We start from the raw sequence: 19,330 nt of genomic DNA, 5'->3' as shown, positions 1-19,330 counted from the left end.
TTATGTATGTGCTGTGTGAAGAAACATCTTCTTTTGAATTTCCAACATCTTCAAAAATTCAGATTCATAAAATGTCCCCAAATTCTTGTCTGTTGAGATAGAGGATATTCCCCCACCTGCTGTCTCCACGCCAGATTCAAGACCTTCCAAGACCTTCAATGCCAACCTTTCCATGATAATAATGTATTCCATTTATCCTGTGTTCTACTTTTGAATTCTTACCTCACACTTTCAAATAGAAGCATATTCTTAAAAGTGGTAATTGAAACGTTTTGGGGCATGGCTTCTTAGGAAAGCATATATATGTGTTAGAAATATTACTGAGTTTCATAAAAGAAGCAACACAGATATTCAAAAAGAGAGTTAACAAAATACTAAATTGAGAATATTGCACCTCACATAAATGTTTTGGATTTCATGCTAAATATGCTATTGTTAGTTCCATTTAAAACTTGACCTCCTTCACTCCTAAATAACTTGTGGAAAATATAAAGCTATGTTTTTATGCATTTTTGCTTCCCATTCTGTTTTCAGTGAAACTTGATATTTGTTTCCAATGGCAACCTTGACATAGTTTTGCTGCAACAATTTCAGTTCTCTTTGCTTTTGACTACCTTTATGGTGCTTTTCTCCTCCCAGACTAAGTATACCTGTCTGGTGTGGATTATGCTGCACCAGATACTTCAGTAACAGCAGGTGAGTCCGTCACATTCATCATCTTTCTCTTGTTTCAGCACAATACCCAAATACTACCAGCATGTCCTTTCCTTAGTCTTTGCTGTGAAGGAGGTCAATCAGAACCCCAAGATTTTACCCAATATCACTTTGGGGTTCCAGATCTATGACAGCTACCTCAATGCAAGGATGACTTATCAGAATACTTTGAATCTTCTGTTTCGCCAGAAGAGGACTGTCCCCAACTACAAGTGTGGTGTTGAGAAGAACCTGATTGCTGTCATTGGGGGCCTTGGCCCTGAGACTTCTTTCCACATGGCCTCCATCTTGGGCCTTTATAAGATTCTCCAGGTAAGAAGAATGTGGACGGAATTAAGATTACACAACTATGGCATGATTCAGACTTAATGTATAATCTCAGGGCAAAATCATTGCAGGAGATCTTGGAGTCCTTACCATACTCCAGTTGCAAAGGTGGTTCTGACCTGTCAAATGAACTACGGGAATAGCCCAGGTCTCAATCTCTCCCGTTGCTGCAGCCTGATATACTTAATAATATGTTTGATTATTCAAAGATACCTGGTGATTTAAAAGAATCCTCTTCTCTTCTCTAGGTCACCTATTCTTCGTTTAATCCGGTGGTGAGTGACAAAGACCACATTTCTTCCTTATACCAAATGGCCCCCAGTGAAGCACATCAGTACACTGGAATTGTCCAGCTTCTTCTGTTTTTCCAATGGAAGTGGGTTGGAATCCTGGTCACAGATGATGATCAAGGTGAATCGTTTGTGAAAAAGTTGACACACCAGCTGTCTCTAAATGACATGTGTATAGCTGTCACTGAAAGAATGCCAAACCCCAATGACTTTCTTGATCCTTCTCTGATGTTTAATGACTTTCAGAATAAGGCCAGGTCCCTAAGCGAAACCAATGTAGTTGTATTTGTTGTAACTGCAGACACGAACACCAGGACATGTCTGCAGTGGTTGCTAATGGTAGGTGGGATGCTCAATTTGAGACCTATAAACAAGGTCTGGGTTTTCACCGCTGATTGGGATTTCTCTACGGAAACATTTCACAGAGATCTAGATATTCAAAGCTTCCATGGCGCCTTATCCTTTGCCATTCATTCTAATGAAGCTGAGGGGTTCCACAATTTTCTCCTGAACCCCAATCCTCACTCTGATGCTGATGACTTTCTCAGGCTCTTCTGGGAACAGGCCTTTGGCTGTAAGTTTCTAGATGTGGATTTGGACCAAACCTGCACAGGTGAAGAGAAACTGGAGAGTCTTCCTGGGATTTTTTTTGAAATGCAAATGACCAGCCAAAGCTACAGCATCTACAATGCTGTCTATGCTGTGGCACATGCTTTGCATGCCATGTCTGTTTCCAGAACAAAAAATGGACAGGGGAAGCTTGGAAACTATGCAGGATCTCATGTACCACAACATTTTCAGGTAAGGCCTAGCATGGAAAACAGATCAATTCTCAATTGAATAGGCTATCATTCTGTGGCTGGAGTCTCTCCCCCCCCCCCCCATTATAGGCAGCGGCCAGGAAATGCCAGACTAATTCTCTGTCTTCTGCTAGTGCTTTTAAATAGTCAACTAGCATAAAGGTTCCTCTGGCAATTGTTGAAATCCATCTGTGTCAAGAAACAATGGAGTGTGCCTCCAGGGTTAAGTCAAACTGTGGCATTTGCAGCATCACAGTGACCTCCACAGGGTGCAAGCCTGGGCAGTGTGTCTGGAGGACCTGGGCTGCTCCATCAACAAGACCCACTCTTGGCCTCACTGATACTGATTTCCAAAGGAAAGCAGAGCAATATGGCACCAACTTGGCTGCACAAAATTCTGGAAGGAGACATTCAAGGTGCCACCCAACCATTTTATTGACTCTACCCTGGATTTGTGTAGGGTTTACTCCTTAGTCTTTTCTTCTCCCAAATATATGCATCCTGTTATGGTCTTTTTATGTTCTAGGATCTCCTTCAGCCTGTTGCAGCACTTTCTCGGTCTCTCATACATGAAGTTATGAGATAAATGGAAGTGTATGTCTGTCTGTGGGAATGTGAGAGTGTCAGTTTAAACTTCATAAACTTATTTTTTAAAGTAATTTGTGAAACTGGTGGTAGTACTGTCTTCTTTGGTAGATTCATCAAGACAGTGGCTTTGTGGAGGTGTCTTTGCTGTTCCCTTTCCAAAGTCCCAGGAAGGAAGGAAAATGGGGTTATAGTGGCAACAACTTGCCATTACTGGTGTTCTCCTTGAGAAACAAGTAAAAACCACATGGCTAAGGAATTTCCCTTCACTAGCCAGAGAAGTTTCAAGAAATACTGTGAGTTTATCCCAGCATGAGAAAACAGAATCTTTGTTGTGTGTTCTCTGTTTCCACCTAATCTCCTGTTCCTCTGTAGCTTCAACCTTTCCTGAAGAATATCTTCTTTAACAACAGTGCTGGGGACACTGTGTTTTTTAATGAGAACCATGAGCTAGAAGGTGGATTTGATATCATCAACTGGGTGACTTTCCCCAATAAGTCCTTCTTAAGAGTGAAAGTTGGGGAAATGGATCCCCAAGCTCCACTGGGCAAAGATTTCTGCATTAATGAGAAGATCATTACATGGCACCAAAGTTTTAACCAGGTAGCACCCGATTGCAACTTCTGCTGTCCATTGGGAGATATTTGTCAGATTTGTTTTATAATCATTTACAACCTGTTAGATGAGTTTGTCACTGTAGTGATTCTGGTTCCCAGGGTTCAACGCCCTGCAGTTTCTCATCTTGACAAAAATATTCTAAAGGAGGAAACATATATCAAGGGATCCATGGGCTTGCGTACCTTCTTTCCTTTATCCACTCACTAGCAGAAGTTCAGGACATTTGTGTCTTGGCTTTAATATGCACAGATCTTGGTGATTGGCACCACCAACTTGCATCTGAAACAAACATCTTATGCCTTATTTCAGTAGAGCCCCCTGTTGATGAAAAGTCAAAGAACAACTGAGAGCACAGCAGAATACATGCAATGCCTTCTTTTTCTTGGTTAGGTGGTTCCCCTGGCCTTGTGTAATGACCCCTGCCATCCAGGTTACAGCAGACAAAGGAAAGAAGGGGAACCGTTTTGTTGCTATGATTGTGCTCCGTGTCCAGAAGGGAAGATTTCAAACCAGACAGGTAGGAAACAACATGTTCTGAATACCTGTGATGGAGTTGGCTATGTCAAAAGGGAGATATGTACATCTCAGAAAGCATAATGTTCTGTTGTGGAAGAAGGAGCTGACAAACACCCTGATTTATGAACAGCTAATAAACATCTTAGGGACACGGGTAGCGCTGTGGGTTAAACCACAGAGCCTAGGACTTGCTGATCAGAAGGTTGACGGTTCAAATCCCCGCACGGGATGAGCTCCCGTTACTCGGTCCCTGCTCCTGCCAACCTAGCAGTTCGAAAGCATGCCAGTGCAAGTAGATAAATAGGTATCGCTCCGGCGGGAAGGTAATCAGCATTTCCGTGCGCTGCTCTGGTTCGCCAGAAGCGGCTTAGTCATGCTGGCCACATGACCTGGAAGCTGTACACTGGCTCCCATGGCCAATAAAGCGAGATGAGCACTGCAACCCCAGAGTCAGCCACGACTGGACCTAATGGTCAGGGGTCCTTTACCTTTACCTAATAAACATCTATTCTGCTTACCTCCATGCCCATAAACTTCAGGGATTGCTACCACAGTTTACTTAATCACCAAAGTTTTAGCACTGTCAGTTCAAGAGTAATGTGCTTTTTATAACCATACAGGTGTGTTGACTAGATTATACCAACAGTATAAGTCTTCTGTTGATGTTAAGCTGTCTTTCTGGGCAACCTTTTGCTTTCCTTTCTAGGAAATGCTTTCTATATTGTTCAAGGAAACTTCCTTTCTTAGGTCCCCTTCTACTGCGAAACATAGTAAATAATATTTTTCCATCCAGATTCCTTGAAAGGGTTTACCTGTCTGGGCAGCCCAAGACCCCCTACACACTGTCCTGGCTTGCGCCCAGAGTGGTCACTTGAGTGCTGCAAACACAGCAAAAAGAATGCGAGAGACACACCAAAACTTTAATCATATGCATGTGTAAATACAGATAAACCCTTTGAGCATTATGGAGCTTATCATTTAGACAGTGTGTATCGGACTTTAGCTACTGGATGTTAAGTCTGATTTAATTAACCACTCAAAGGAAACATAAATACTCAAAAAATAACTTAGAGAGCCAGTGTGGTGTAGTGGTTAAGGACGGTGGACATAATCTGGTGAACCGGGTTCGCTTCCCCGCTCCTCCACATGCAGCTGCTGGGTGACCTTGGGCCAGTCACACTTCTCTGAATCCCTCAGCTTCACACACCTTACAGAGTGTTTGTTGTGGGGGAGGAAGGGAAAGGAGGGAAAGAAGATTGTTAGCCACTTTGAAAATCCTTAGGGTAGTGATAAAGTGGGATATCAAATCCAAACTCTTCTTCTTCTTATCTTACCCTAAAGACAAAACAGGTAAATAGTCTAAAGGTTTCCTGGAAAAGATAATGTTTCATATTTTGTATACTGTAAATTGTATTGAAACATAGGACAATAACATTCAAAGTTTCCTGATCCTTTACTATAAATAATTGTACCTCAGCAAGACCCAAAACTCTGTATCTGGAAGCCTGATTTATTTATTCCCCCTTCAAGATATCAGTGATTGCTTACTCTGCCGAGAAGATCAGTATCCTACCAAAGAGAAAACCCAATGCCTTCCCAAAAGAGAAAACTTCCTGTCTTATGGAGAAACTTTTGGCATCAGCTTGGCTGTTTTGGCTCTGGCTCTTTCTGCAACCACAGCCTTGGTGCTTGGAATCATCATCAAAAACCGAAACACTCCCATTGTCAAAGCCAACAACCGGAATCTCACCTACACGCTGCTCGTCTCCCTCCTGCTCTGCTTCCTCTGCTCTTTGCTTTTCATTGGCCAGCCTCAGACATGGACCTGCACTCTGAGACAAACTGCTTTCGGGATCATCTTCTCAGTAGCCGTTTCTTCGGTCTTGGCCAAAACCCTCACTGTGGTTCTGGCTTTCGTGGCCACCAAGCCAGGATCCAAGATGAGGAAATGGGTGGGGAAAAGATTTTCCATCTCTATCGTTCTTGGCTGCTCCTTTATCCAAGCAAGCATTTGTATAGTCTGGCTATGTAGCGATCCTCCTTTCCCAGATCTGGACATGCACTCTCTGCCCGAAGAAATCATCGTGGAATGCAATGAAGGATCGGCCAACATGTTCTACTATGTTCTTGGTTACATGGGGCTGCTGGCTCTTGTCAGCTTCATTGTGGCTTTCTTTGCTCGGAAGCTGCCGGACGTTTTCAATGAAGCCAAATTCATCACTTTCAGCATGTTGGTGTTTTGCAGTGTTTGGGTGTCTTTTGTTCCAACCTATCTAAGCACCAAAGGGAAAAACCTGGTGGCTGTGGAGATCTTCTCCATCTTGGCCTCCAGTGCTGGGATACTGAGCTGTATCTTTTCCCCTAAATGTTATATAATTATCTTGAGACCTGAACTGAACAATAAGGAGCAGCTAAAAAGAAAGTAAAAATTTAACATTTGGTTATATTTCCCTAGAAAATCTAAAATGGATGAGTAGGCTAGAATTTTCATCCCAAAATGTATATGCTTGTTTTGCTTATTTTATTAAATGTTGACTAATGTTATAGTTTTGATACCGACCTGCCTGCTGCCTACCAAAGAAAGAATTACATCCATCATGAGCTGTTCAGCACACACTTTTTATTCAGGGCATACCAGCTCTTCCATCATAAACTGAGATCCAGTTATTCAGCCCTAACGCCTTGCCTCAGATGCCATTGCTAGGTCCTCAACAAGGACACTAAACAAGGCCAGAGATGAGTGCATGAAAGGCCATCAAATCACTGCTGGTACCATCTGGGTCTCTCCTTACTTGTTTTCCTGATACCAGGCATGATTGAGGTTCTTACTCTGAGAATCTTTGTAAGCTACTTTCAAAAAATAATGAATATGTAAATAATATTTTTATGTAATGTTCCTCTTCAGAACATATTAATGGAAATAGGTGCAGGAAGCTGCCACTAAGATCCTGCTTTTAATGGAGCCAGGTCCATCAACTTTAACATGCTGGTCTTTGGTGGTTTTGGGCTATCCTCTGTTCCTACATACCTGAGCACATGAGGAAAATACATGGTAGCTGTCCATCTTGGCTTCCAGGGGTGGATTATTCTTTTCTGCAAAATGCTACATTTGGTGAGACCTGGGTTGAAGAACATAGAGCAGCTAATACAAAGAAAACTATAAATAGCAGAAGAGATTCTGTTTTCATTTATGAAAGCTACTTAATTCAATGATAGCAGAGAATAATGATTTTATGGCAAAAATGGTTCTTTGACCCCAAATCCCACCTGATTGTTGCAATACCTGAGTTGAACAGCAGAAAGTACTTAATAATATTGATATTTGTGGTTTCCTTTATGTTGTTGTTATTCTACCTAGGATTATGAAAGAAGCATAACTCAAGGCAGGAGCATGTGAAGGAATGAAATTATATTCAGGATTTTTGTGTTATGTTTTGGCCTTATGAAACAGCTACTTTTGGTTTTTGAAACTTTTCTGCTGAGGCCTGGCTCTTCCATTAGGCAGGCTTAGGGAATTGCCTCAGGTGGAGGGGCAGCCTAGTTGTCTCCTTTGGTTTCTGCCCCCCACCCAAATAACTCTCCCAGGGCACCCGCTCTATTCTCTTCTTTCTTTATTGACATTATAAACAATCCAAAATCGCAAAATTATATCGTACTGTACACAAAGCAAACAAGCAATAAATAACAGGAAAAAGAAATGGTGGCACAACAATATAAATCACGACATCCATATTCCCCAAGCTGACATGGATGGTGAACACTGATCAAATTCTGAAGCATAGGAAATAAAATCCCGCCAGATGATATAGAAACATGGTGGGTCCTTCATTCCCCTAGAAACATGCTATTTATGTCTGTGTGTGTGTGCTGATTTTTTTTCAGCAGAAGCTAAATTCCGTAAGTTATTACACCATGCAGCCCAATGCAGACTTGCCAAGACAGGATTGAATCACGTAGTAGAATAATAAGAAGAAGAGTTTGGATTTGATATCCCACCTTTCACTCCCCTTCAGGAGTCTCAAAGCGGCTAACAATCTCCTTTCCCTTCCTCCCCCACAACAAACACTCTGTGAGGTAAGTGGGGCTGAGAGACTTCAAAGAAGTGTGACTAGCCCAAGGTCACCCAGAAGCTGCATGTGGAGGAGCGGAGACTCAAACCCGGTTCCCCAGATTACAAGACTACCGCTCTTAACCACTACACCACACTGGCTCTGGAGTAGAAACCCAGCCCCTCAGAATGAGTGAGATCTCTTCCAGAACAGGCTGCCTATCTCATTCCTGGACATGTTGTTGTTGTTGTTGTTGTTGTTGTTTAGTCGTTTAGCCGTGACCGACTCTTTGTGACCCCCTGGACCAGAGCACGCCAGGCACTCCTGTCTTCCACTGCCCCCCGCAGTTTGGTCAAACTCATGCTGGACATAGGAACAAGCAAACCACAGCACTCCTGTCTTGTCAGTTTTCAGCTTATTGGCTTTCATTGATCCCATTATGACACTTGCAGACACTAAGGGATTTTTCTGTACGCAACACCCTTCCTAACCCTGATGACACCTCCCTGTCCTTTTTTATTCATTTTCATTTGTGGCCCTAGTGAAACAGTGCTGGTGGAGATTTTCCCATATACATCAAGAAGCCCAGAAAACCCTACAAATATGTGTGGCATCTAAAGGGCAGCTGCATTCCCTATGGGTTGTTCGATTCGGAGTGAAGTTAATGAACCTATGTTCAGAGTGAAGTTAATGAACCTATGTTGATCAACCTATGTTGATCATATTCACCATCTAAAATAGGTCTAGTAGGGCCAGCACTGGGTCCAAGCCCACTCTCCCTACATCTGGACATAGTTTGGAATAGTCTCCCTGTTCCCCAAACCCACAAAGAAGTAGTGCATAGCATAGGCTGTCCATTCATTATTGCAGGGGGCACAGAATGCAGGGGATTGAATTAGCAGAGAAAGCATTAATTTTTGCAAATAAGTGATTAAAAATAAATGATTTTATTATTATTTTTCTCACATAGGGTATTCATCACTAAGAATTATTATTTTTATATTGATGTTTAATGTTTTGTCCTAGAGTGGGGGGGAAGACGAATTGTAGCACTGACATATTGATCCCAAGCATGCTCTGCTTCCTCATAGATTCAATATTTGGAGTCACTGTAGCTCAGCCTAAATCCCCCTTGTCTGTAATGCTGGTGCAGCTAGAAGGGATCAGGCAGATCTGCTGAATTGTGAAGTTCTGAGACCTTAGAGAGTAATTCTTTCTAATAGTGTGAGCTGTTTCATAAGGGGACAGGTGGTCTTGCATGCTACTAGAACCCCATTCATTAAAAGTTTCTAAGTAGATGATGGATGGCCAGCTTTGTAGGACTGTGTGGCAGAGTTGGACTAGGTGATCATTTAGGTACCATTGCATGTTCTGAAAAATATTTTTCTGGCAGGAGTTTTCCTCCTGTTGATGCATAACAGTATCCCAAAACACTGCAAAAATCATTATCTACTCTGCAATTATCAAAATGTCTATAATCTGCCCAGAGTGCCAGTAGCCTTCTAGAAGTTAGTACGAAAAGGTATTGATAAAAAGACTGAAATGATGATAAGGAAACCCAATGTTCCACAGACAGCTCAGATTAGGGGGAAGAGAGAGGCAGGTCTCTATCATTTGGATAATTCCTCCACCCACCCCCATGTATAGGGCAAGTCTGAATATTGTGTTGTTAATTAGAATTCAAGACACACTTCTGGAAAACAGCTGAGCTTAATGGTTAGGCAAAGGTAGTAAGTCCATGTGAGAATTATATTCCCAGAGCCTTCAGCAATCTAAACCATTTTTCAATCAGGGCAGTGGCTTGTTTTATACACACAGAGAGTGAGGAATTTGCACATGCATTGGGATGCTGCTGCTTCTGATTCTGCTGCTTCCGAACATGGTGTGCTATGTGCATGCTGTTAAGTGCACCAGAAATAATCCTGAAGATGTTCTACATGAGTGGCACCAGTCGGGTGATTTCCTCATCAGTGGGATAGTGTCTCAGCTGTCAAATCCTGTGTTCTCCATAGTTTCCTTCAACCAATACCCTTCTCAACACTCCCTGATTAAGTCCCCAGTGTAAGCAAAAGTTTTCATTTTTAATTTAGAAGGTCTGTATATCTGCATGAATAATTGCTTTTTTAACTTGGTTTTTAAAAGAAATATTAAAGATTGAGACAAGGACATTCTCCAAAATATGTGTAATTAGGCTGTGCTTGTACTGGTAACTGGGCATTTGGAAATATTAGCCTTAGATTATCTATTTGCTCTCTGTTCTGGCTCTGGTACATAGGTGCTCAGTCTGCCCATTTTAGAAGGGGACTGTGAGGAAGCTTTCCATTGCACCAATATTTTCACCCATTGAAACATATTTGTCAACATAATTTTGGAGAGATGACAAATTGGAGTCTGAGGGACACATCTCATGTACATTTCAAGAAAGAGGATAATAGAAACCTGCCTTAAATTGAGTCAAACCAATGGTCCATCTATTAATTATTCTCTGCAGCAAAATGAAATTTGATAGGAGAAACATAGCAAGAGAATGACTCCCAGCCCTCAAGAGTACGGCTGCAATTCTATATACATTATCTGAGCATAAGCTTCGCTGTAAATGGTGGAACTTACGTATGAGTAAACATGCATAGGATTGGGCAGTGACTGGGAGGTTTCAGAATGAGTGACTGGTATGTGTGGGAGTGGGAGAGAAGGAAAGGAAAGGAAAAGTCGATGAAGGGAGGGAGGGAGAAAGAAGGGGACTGTCCTTACCTGTCAAAATCCCTTCTGTCTCCTTCACCCACTAAATACATCTCAGGACAGCCCATCCTACCCTGTTAAATGCTTTTCAGCCTTCTTATTCTTCTATACCTGCCCAAAGTACAGAAAGGGGAACAAAAATATCACATATCAAGGAGAAGAAAGAAGACAGTCTCAGAAAGTCTCAGCCCCGCAGGAGAGAAGCTGCTGCAGGCTCCACAACTGGCTTTCCTGAATAGGGGAGATGTGATAGGAATGTGTGTGAGGCCCTCAGTTCTTACTTCACTCATTGGCAAGGACTTAGTGCATCCACGCTAGGCTAGCTCATTGCACAGAAATTGTGATGGAAGCACAAGTCTAAAGCCACCCAAGGCCAGGGTGGTGTAGTGGCGAGTGTCTGACTGGGACATGGGAGACCAAGGTTTGAATCTCCACTGGGTGACCTTGGGCCAGTGCCTGCCTCTCAGCCTAACCTACATCCCTGGGCTGTTGTAGGGATTAACTGGAGAAGAGATTTTGAGCTCCTGGGGGGGGGAGGAGGGAGATATAGGTTGTTGTGGCTATAAGACCATGAGACAATCTTTTGAAGCACGAGCCTTGATTCCACCATGAAACAGCAAGTCCCTTTATCTGCAGCATGGTGACCAAGTTCTACCAGCACATCCTTGCCCTGGTGTTTGCTGTTGATGAGATCAATGAGAATCCCAGGATCTTGCCCAATGTCACGCTCGGGTTCCAGATCTACGACAGCTATACTGATTCAAGGAAGACTTACCGCACCACTTTGGACCTGCTCTTTAAATCACACCGGTTTGTCCCTAACTACAAATGTGGCACCCAGGAAAATGTAATAGGAGTAATTGGAGGACTTAGTTCTGATACCTCTTCCTGCATGGCAGATATCTTGGGTCTTTACAAGATTCCACAGGTAGGATCTGAGTAGTGGAACTCAGAGGCTTTCCTCTCACCTCCCCCATAATTCACTTTTCTACTCTTTCCAGCAGTAATTTGATGAAGTGTAAAGATAGAACTGTGTGATAGGAAGGAGAATGAATTGAAATTTGCATTCATTACTATCCAATGATGTGCATGAGAGGTGTGTAGGTTTAAAATGATTTGTGTTTCGTTCGTAGAGAGGAGAATTGTTTGAGGTGTGATAGAAGGAGAGGGGCTGTTCACGTTGGGGAATTACAGCAGCACCATCTCAAGAACCCTAGAACCCCAAAGCCAGAAGAACACCCCTTCTCCCTGCCTTTCCTCCGCATACACTCATTCCTTTGAAGTCTACTGGAAAGCAGATTGTAGTCAAACCACTTGTAAATTACTTCAAAGAGGGTGGCTCATTGTGTCTATAAGCTGATGCTCGCCCCAACCCCAACCCCCCAACATATTCTCTTTAAAAGAAGTTACCTCAGAATGAGAGGAACGGGTTTCAATATACATCTCATTTAGAGTGTATGTTAACCAAAACTGTCAGGAGTGTCTACATTAAGAGGGTTGTGTAGTTTTCTTAGTGTGAGTAAAAGGTGGAGGAACCTGTCCGAACAGAAGGAAATTGGGCATAGAATCATATAACCTTAGAGTTTGAAGGGACCCCAAGCCTCATCCAGTCCAACCCCCTGCAATAAAGGAATCTCAGCTGAAGCCTCCATGACAGATGGCCACCCAACCTCTGCTTAAAACCCTGCAAGGAAGGAGAGCCCACCACCTCTTGTGGAAATCTGTTCCATTGCTGTATAGAATTCTACTGCCTGTATAGACTTCCACTAATTTGAAATCTGGGGAAATAATTAGCTACTCTTCCAACTCTTATTTTTTAAAGATCTCATATGGCTCATTTGAGCCAGCAGTGAAGAATCAAGCCCAGTTCCCTTCCTTTTACCGCATGGTACCCAGTGAAGCCCTGCAATACCAAGGAATTATTCAGTTACTTCTACACTTCAAGTGGAAATGGGTTGGGCTCTATGCTATAGATAATGAAGGTGGAGACCGATTCCTACAGACCATGGAGGAAATGCTTTTGCAGAATGGAATCTGTTCAGCATTCACAGAAAGAGCTCAAACGCACCTGCTCTTCTCTGACAGCATACAGGAGATGCTCCACCACAAACAAAATACTTTGCCAGTATTCATGAGAAGCAAAGCCAATGCAGTTGTTATATATGGAGAAAGTGGCTCTATTACATGGTTGGGAGCAATTATAGGGGTAATCAAGATAAGTCAAATACTAATTCCGCGAAATAAGAGACTCTCTACAGCAAAAGTGTGGATTACAACAGCACAAATAGATTTCACATTATACCCCATTCAGGCAATTACTGATTTAGACAGACACATGTTCCATGGCGCTATCTCCTTCACAATTCATTCAAAGGAAATAGAAGACTTCCAAAAGTTTCTTCAGCTTGTAAATCCTTCCTGGGCAAATGAAGACGGATTTATCAAAGTTTTCTGGGAACAAGCATTCAGTTGTTCATTATCCAACTCATTAGCTGTGTCTGCATTCATCTATGGCAGATGTACTGGAGAGGAGATGCTAGAGAGCCTTCCTGCCCCTTATTTTGAAATGAGCATGACTGGCCACAGCTACAGCATTTATAACGCCGCCTATGCTTTGGCCCATGCCTTGCATATCTTGCAGTCAGCTGGGCTGAAAGGCAGTGCAAGGGAGTCCAGCAACAGAATGGTTCCTCAGAATGTGGGGCCCTGGCAGGTAATGTTTCCTCATCTCCAATGTCAACTGTCCTTATATAGGTTCTGGACAATTTCCTGGACCCAATATCCATGGTGTCTCCAACCAGTGATCTACAGGATATTTGTATCCAGCTTTTATTTTCCCAGTTTTTTTAAGTCTTCTTCCAAATACGGATCCCATATAACCATGATTTTCCAGACTTATTTCTCCACCATGTATCATTTTGCAAGTACTCTGCAGCACCCACCACAGTTGAATTTTATACCCTTTCATGATTTGTTACTCCCTTACTGCTTCTGCAAGTAGATTACTATCCTTGATGAATTGTAATGACTTGTAGCCATATAGGAAAATGACCTTCAGCTCCTCGTTCTCTTTCCACCCAGCTCCACTCAATCCTTCACAAGATCTCATTCAACAACACTGCTGGGGAGGAAATTGCACTGGATGAGCATGGAGAATTAGCAGCCGGATTTGACATTACAAACTTGGTCACGTTCCCAAATAAATCATATGTCAGAGTCCAAGTAGGGAAGCTGGATCCTCCTGGTAAAGTGCTCACCATTTATGAGGACAGAATTGAATGGCACCGAGGCTTGACTCAGGTGAGGATAACAGGTGTGTGTCAACACTGTGGTCATTCAGCAATATGCGAGGAGAATGGACATAACACAAACACTAAATGCCTCTCTTAGCATGATGAATAATTAAATGTGAAATTCATTGGGACCTCATAGTGAAAGGCAGGCGAATTATAACAGTAATGATAATACAATGGTACCATGGTTTGCAACCGTTTTGGATTACAACCACGTCAAACCCTGAAGTGTGTGTCCCCTTTTTCTTGGATTACAACCAATTTTTTTTGGAGGCCCCATTGGTGAAAGTGTGCCTTGGGTTACAACCTGTTTGTCTTACCACCAGACCTCCGCAATGGATTATGGTTGTAAACCAAGGTATCACTGTAATACAAATAGGATAAAATGTTTTATTAGAGGGTAAATTGATATATAGAGGTTGAGTATTTCATTGAAGGCAAGGCATCATCTTATGAACTACCTTTTCCTATACACACATATCTGATTCTTAAACAAACCATTATGATGAAAAATGCAATATTTAGAGGCATTAAGTCAGCACATCTTTAACCAAAGAGAGTCCATGGCTTTCAGATAATGCATAATACTGACTGTTTTGTGACTGTGTGAAATCCCTGAGGCAAATCTCTAGTTAGTGGTGCGAGATTGAATGTTAAACTATTTGATTCACTGATCAGGCCAAGTATGCAAATCTGAATCCATCTTTGTATGATACTTAACAGAGCAGATATTCCTACTATTTATTGCATACCTGTGTACTTACAGCTTTTGCATTCTGTACCACTTGTCCTCCTGTTTGCTGGTCGATTATCTGATAGAATATGAAAAAAGATGAATTCAAGCTAAACCATTCCTATATATTTGGGCAGGTGCCACCGCTTTCAGTATGTAATGACATCTGCCGCCCTGGTTATGGGAAGAAAAAGAAGGAGGGGAAAACCTTTTGCTGCTATGCTTGTGCTCCTTGTCCTGATGGGATGATCTCAAATGAGAAGGGTAGGATATGCTATGTTGTAAAAGATCAAGCAATCCATTTTATCGAAGTAAAATGTGGGCAACTCTTTTGCAAGTTCATTCTCATTAACCTAGTGGCAATTTTTAAATTATGGCATTATGCATGGATCCCCAGTTTTACATAGATACAACAATCTAATTTATATTTTGTTATAATCATACCAAGGAATATATCAACATCTCAGTGAATGATACATTAAGTTCTCAGATACCTCTGATAGCGCAGGCATTTGACTCGTGATCTTGAATGCATGAATGGAACTTTGAGTAGCTGTAATTGTGGAAGAAAGATTAAAGATGATGTTTGAAGTCATACTCGAAAATGAAGAGCTTGAGAGATTTCTGGGGTTTCCAATGAACAACTATTTTGTAAACATCTTTGGAGGCATCTACAGTGGTTTAACCTGAATGTAAAACAAAACCCCCACCTTCTAGTACCAGTGCCCTGTCAGAATAATGAAGTGGAGGTTTGGTCTTCCTTCTCAGTCTTTCCCAGTCAACCATCCCTGCATCAGAGATCATGGCTAGTTTTACCCTTCATAGCCCTCACATTGATATGACGGGTAAGGCCTACCAATTTAATCACTCTCTAAGTCTCAACTCTGTTGGGTGGGGACAGAGACAGTAGTCAAATGGTTATGATCTATGCACCGTGGGTTAATTTCAGGCCATATTAAATGCCTAGCTTTGCACACAACCTATGCCCAGGCACCTGGCAATCGGCCAACTACACTAGAAAGAGGCAGCATCACAGTTCGACAACACATTCCAGCCACCCAAAAGGACTGGGGCAAGGAGCATGGGGATGGGGAATCACATTTCAACCCCAGGCATACTGTTCCCAATGCTTGTCTTAAGCCTTACTATTTCAACATAATATTAAAACTCATTTAGAATTAAAATATTATTAGAAATTAGATTCATTATCAACAAGTTTTTGATTTTTATCTCCAATTCATATTTAGTCTATGTTCTATGCGTTTTGAATCTGATGTTATTTCTATTTGCATCCTGTGATCTCCTTTTCTGTGCAGCAAAAACGACCCTTAGTCAGACTTTCCTCTTGTTCCTAAATAAACGCTGGTTGCAAAATCACTTCCTTCCTGATCATAATGTGAGACTGGGGCATACAGCACATACTTCAGTTATTTCCATATGTCTACTTAATTTTTTCTTTATTAAGGATAATAAAAAAATAATTTTCAGATACTTTGAAAGCAAAGTGTGTTCTGTACATCTTATTAAAACTAAGTCAGATTAGATGGCCATGAAATAAAACATCAGGAGATGAATCAGACTTTTTTTTTATGAAAATGAGGCAGTTTGGGGAAAGTTCATTGTGACAGTCCCAATACACCTTTTTTTGTTGACTCCTACAATTTTGAACTAATGCCAGAATGGTTGTGTCATTTCACTGAACAGTGCTTTTTATTTTAAGACTAACTTTGTTGAACACCAGGAGAAAACTATATTTCAAACCAGATATGTTCCATGATGTTTCTACTTGATGCACTTTGGGCAGAAGAATTTGAAACACTCCATGAGTAAAAACACAAGGTGGGTTTCTGTTCTTGAGCATGAACCATTCTGGTTCTTACATTATCGTGCATTCTTTTTCAGATGAAGAAACATGTGTCAGTTGTCCGGAAGACCAATATTCAAACAGAGGCCAGGATCAATGCATTCCTAAGATGCCAAACTTCCTGGCATTTGGTGACACTTTGGCCATTGTTTCAACTTCCTCTGCACTATTGTTGTCTCTGCTGACAGCTGTGGTGCTCGGCATCTTCATTAAGCACCGGGACACCGCCATAGTCAAAGCCAACAACAGAAGTCTCACCTACATTCTCCTCATCTCCCTCCTCTTCTGCTTCCTCTGCTCCTTGATGTTCATTGGGAAGCCTAATGAGGTGACTTGCCTTCTCCGACAAACTGCTTTTGGTATCATCTTCTGTGTGTCCATCTCTAGTATCCTGGCCAAAACTGCATCTGTGCTTTTAGCCTTCATGGCCACCAAACCAGGATCTAGGATGAGGAAATGGGTGGGGAAACGATCAGCTTATTCCATCATTCTGTCCTGCTCAAACATCCAAGTGGGGATCTGCGCTCTCTGGCTGGCAATGTTTTCCCCCTTTCCAGATAGAGATACACACACAATGATGGATCAAATTGTGCTCTTATGCAATGAAGGGTCGGTCACTATGTTCTACTGCGTCTTGGGGTTTATGGGCTTCCTGGCCATTGTTTGTTTCACTGTAGCTTTCGTAGCCAGGAAGTTACCTGACAGCTTTAATGAAGCCAAGTTCATCACCTTCAGCATGTTGGTCTTCTGCAGTGTTTGGCTGACCTTCATTCCAACTTACCTGAGCACAAGAGGAAAAGACATGGTGGTGGTGGAGATCTTCTCCATACTGGCTTCTAGTGCTGGGTTACTGGGCTGCATCTTTACCCCTAAATGCTACATCATTGTGGTGAGACCTGAGCTGAACAACAAAGAACATCTAATAGTTAAAAAGAAATAAATGAGATAAAGTACACATACATTTATCCCCTCCCACAACAGATATCCCTCTCCCCTCCCCATATATAATGGTTAAAATGAGGAACATTATTCCTGAGTTGTAAGTGTGAATCCAGTGGTTGCCACTGTTGAGTGATGTGCCCTTCAATGTGCAATAAAGATACATTGCCTCTATGAAATCATCCTCATCTCTCTTTCCAGCTAATGCCTGAGCTTCCTTGGTCAATTTTTCTGAAAGTGCTTTGATTCACACTTTCTGTTACCACATTGACATTTGCAATTGTTCACACATGTGCTTGCATGCATACACACATTGAAAAAAATTAAAATAATGACCAAACACAAACTGTCTTAGAAATAGGATATATATTGGCCACTTACCAGTTGTCAGAAGTGCGTGCAGGAGCCAGGCCCTGTGACTGGTAGGGCCTCACAGGACTGGGGCCTTCCTGAGTTTGCCGCACAGGTGAGGCTTGACAGAAGACTCGTAGCACCTGGTGGCAAGGGCTGAGAGGGGTATATAAGACCAGTATTTCCATCTGGCTCTTAGCCACAGCAACATGCTACCCACCTAGCTGTGCTTTGGTTTCCTGACCCCTGGTTTCCTGATTTGTGGGCTCTTGGCTTCCTAACCCCTGGACTGCTGACCATGGACTGCTGATTCCTGCTTCCCGACCTCTACCCAGGTCCCAACGTACCAAGCTGGGACTCCGACTGTCTGTAACCCAGACCATGACACCAGTTCTCAGGTGCTGAGGCTGATCTGAAAAGTTGTCCATGATTGCTCAGTGGAAATATGCCAGTGCAAGTTCCTCATCCTGATTCATCCAGAGCTCATCCTGGATAATTTAAAGTAAATTAATTCATGCTGGTGTAAATAAAATGAAATAAACAAATAAACCCCATTAGTGTTCTGGGGGCGAGGCGAACATGGCAGGGCAAAGAGAGACTTACATCTGTTTCAAATCCCACTCAGTTGGGTCATAGTACCTAGGGCCTGGTCATGAAAATTTAGGCTTACACTCATTTATCAGTTTAGTCAGCAGTCGCCCCTCCCAGAGGCTCCAGAATGGAGTTTGGAATAGGGATAGTTTATGTCATCTTTAATTATGCTGGTTTTTATATTTAGGGTTGCTCTGTCCAAGGTGTATTGTGGCACTGACATTTCTAGGACACCACTTCTTTGATGATTTGTGGAATCATATACTAATGGATTAACTGGGATTTCCCTGTAGCTTCATCATCTGACATTATCTAACACCAGAATCAACCAGATCCATCTGCTAAATGTGGCACATCAGGAAGAGATTTCTGAAGGCAAAAACTACTGGGCCAATGGCCTTCCTCAGAGGGAGGTAGACTTTCCTTTGTTAGTTACAGATAGGTAGCCATGTTGGTCTGCCATAGTCAAAACAAAAAAAATTCCTTCCAGTAGCACCTTAAAGACCAACTAAGTCAGTTCTTGGTATGAGCTTTCGTGTGCATGCACACTTCTTCAGATACACCTGAAGAAGTGTGCATGCACACGAAAGCTCATACCAAGAACTGACTTAGTTGGTCTTTAAGGTGCTACTGGAAGGAATTTTTTTTGTTTTTCCTTTGTTAGGTCATTGTAAACAGAGGATGAATACCCACCTAAGTATAAGGAATTGTATAGCAGTGGATTCCCTGCAGAGGCTGGGGTGGACTATATGGCCTTTGAGGTCCCTTCCAACTCTATGATTCTATTATACAATATAAAGAAACAGACAAACTATTATGGGAAAAGGATGATTGCTCTGGAAGTTCAACTACCATTGAGTCAACAAATTGGAGAAGTAATTATCTCCCCTGTCATTATTTGAATCACTGTAATTGACCCAA

At 42.1% G+C, this 19,330-nt stretch overlaps 2 protein-coding genes across 2 annotated transcripts in view; both read left to right on the top strand.

Annotated features, from left to right (window-relative positions):
- Positions 1–19,330, top strand: part of LOC310834447 (vomeronasal type-2 receptor 26-like) — a gene marked incomplete at both ends in the record, with an annotated part of 194,507 nt that overhangs the window by 5,678 nt on the left and 169,499 nt on the right. The window contains 4 exons of the mRNA XM_083717934.1: positions 735–1,026; positions 1,290–1,670; positions 3,092–3,319; positions 3,765–3,851. Of these exons, the coding sequence (XP_083574060.1) occupies positions 735–1,026; positions 1,290–1,670; positions 3,092–3,319; positions 3,765–3,851 (988 nt within the window). The remainder of the gene's footprint in view (positions 1–734; positions 1,027–1,289; positions 1,671–3,091; positions 3,320–3,764; positions 3,852–19,330) is intronic.
- On the top strand, positions 11,276–17,468 carry LOC310834417 (vomeronasal type-2 receptor 26-like; the record flags this gene model as incomplete). Its single annotated transcript, XM_083717908.1, has 4 exons — positions 11,276–11,566; positions 12,461–13,351; positions 14,802–14,928; positions 16,567–17,468. 4 exons carry the CDS (start codon positions 11,276–11,278, stop codon positions 17,466–17,468), a joined length of 2,211 nt encoding a protein of 736 aa, XP_083574034.1.

The sequence above is a fragment of the Podarcis gaigeae genome (genome assembly GCF_964106915.1).
Source record: "Podarcis gaigeae genome assembly, chromosome: 16".
In the NCBI taxonomy this organism is placed as follows: domain Eukaryota; kingdom Metazoa; phylum Chordata; class Lepidosauria; order Squamata; family Lacertidae; genus Podarcis; species Podarcis gaigeae.
Note: the sequence above shows the minus strand (reverse complement) of the source record. Positions and strands in the feature narration are given on the sequence as shown.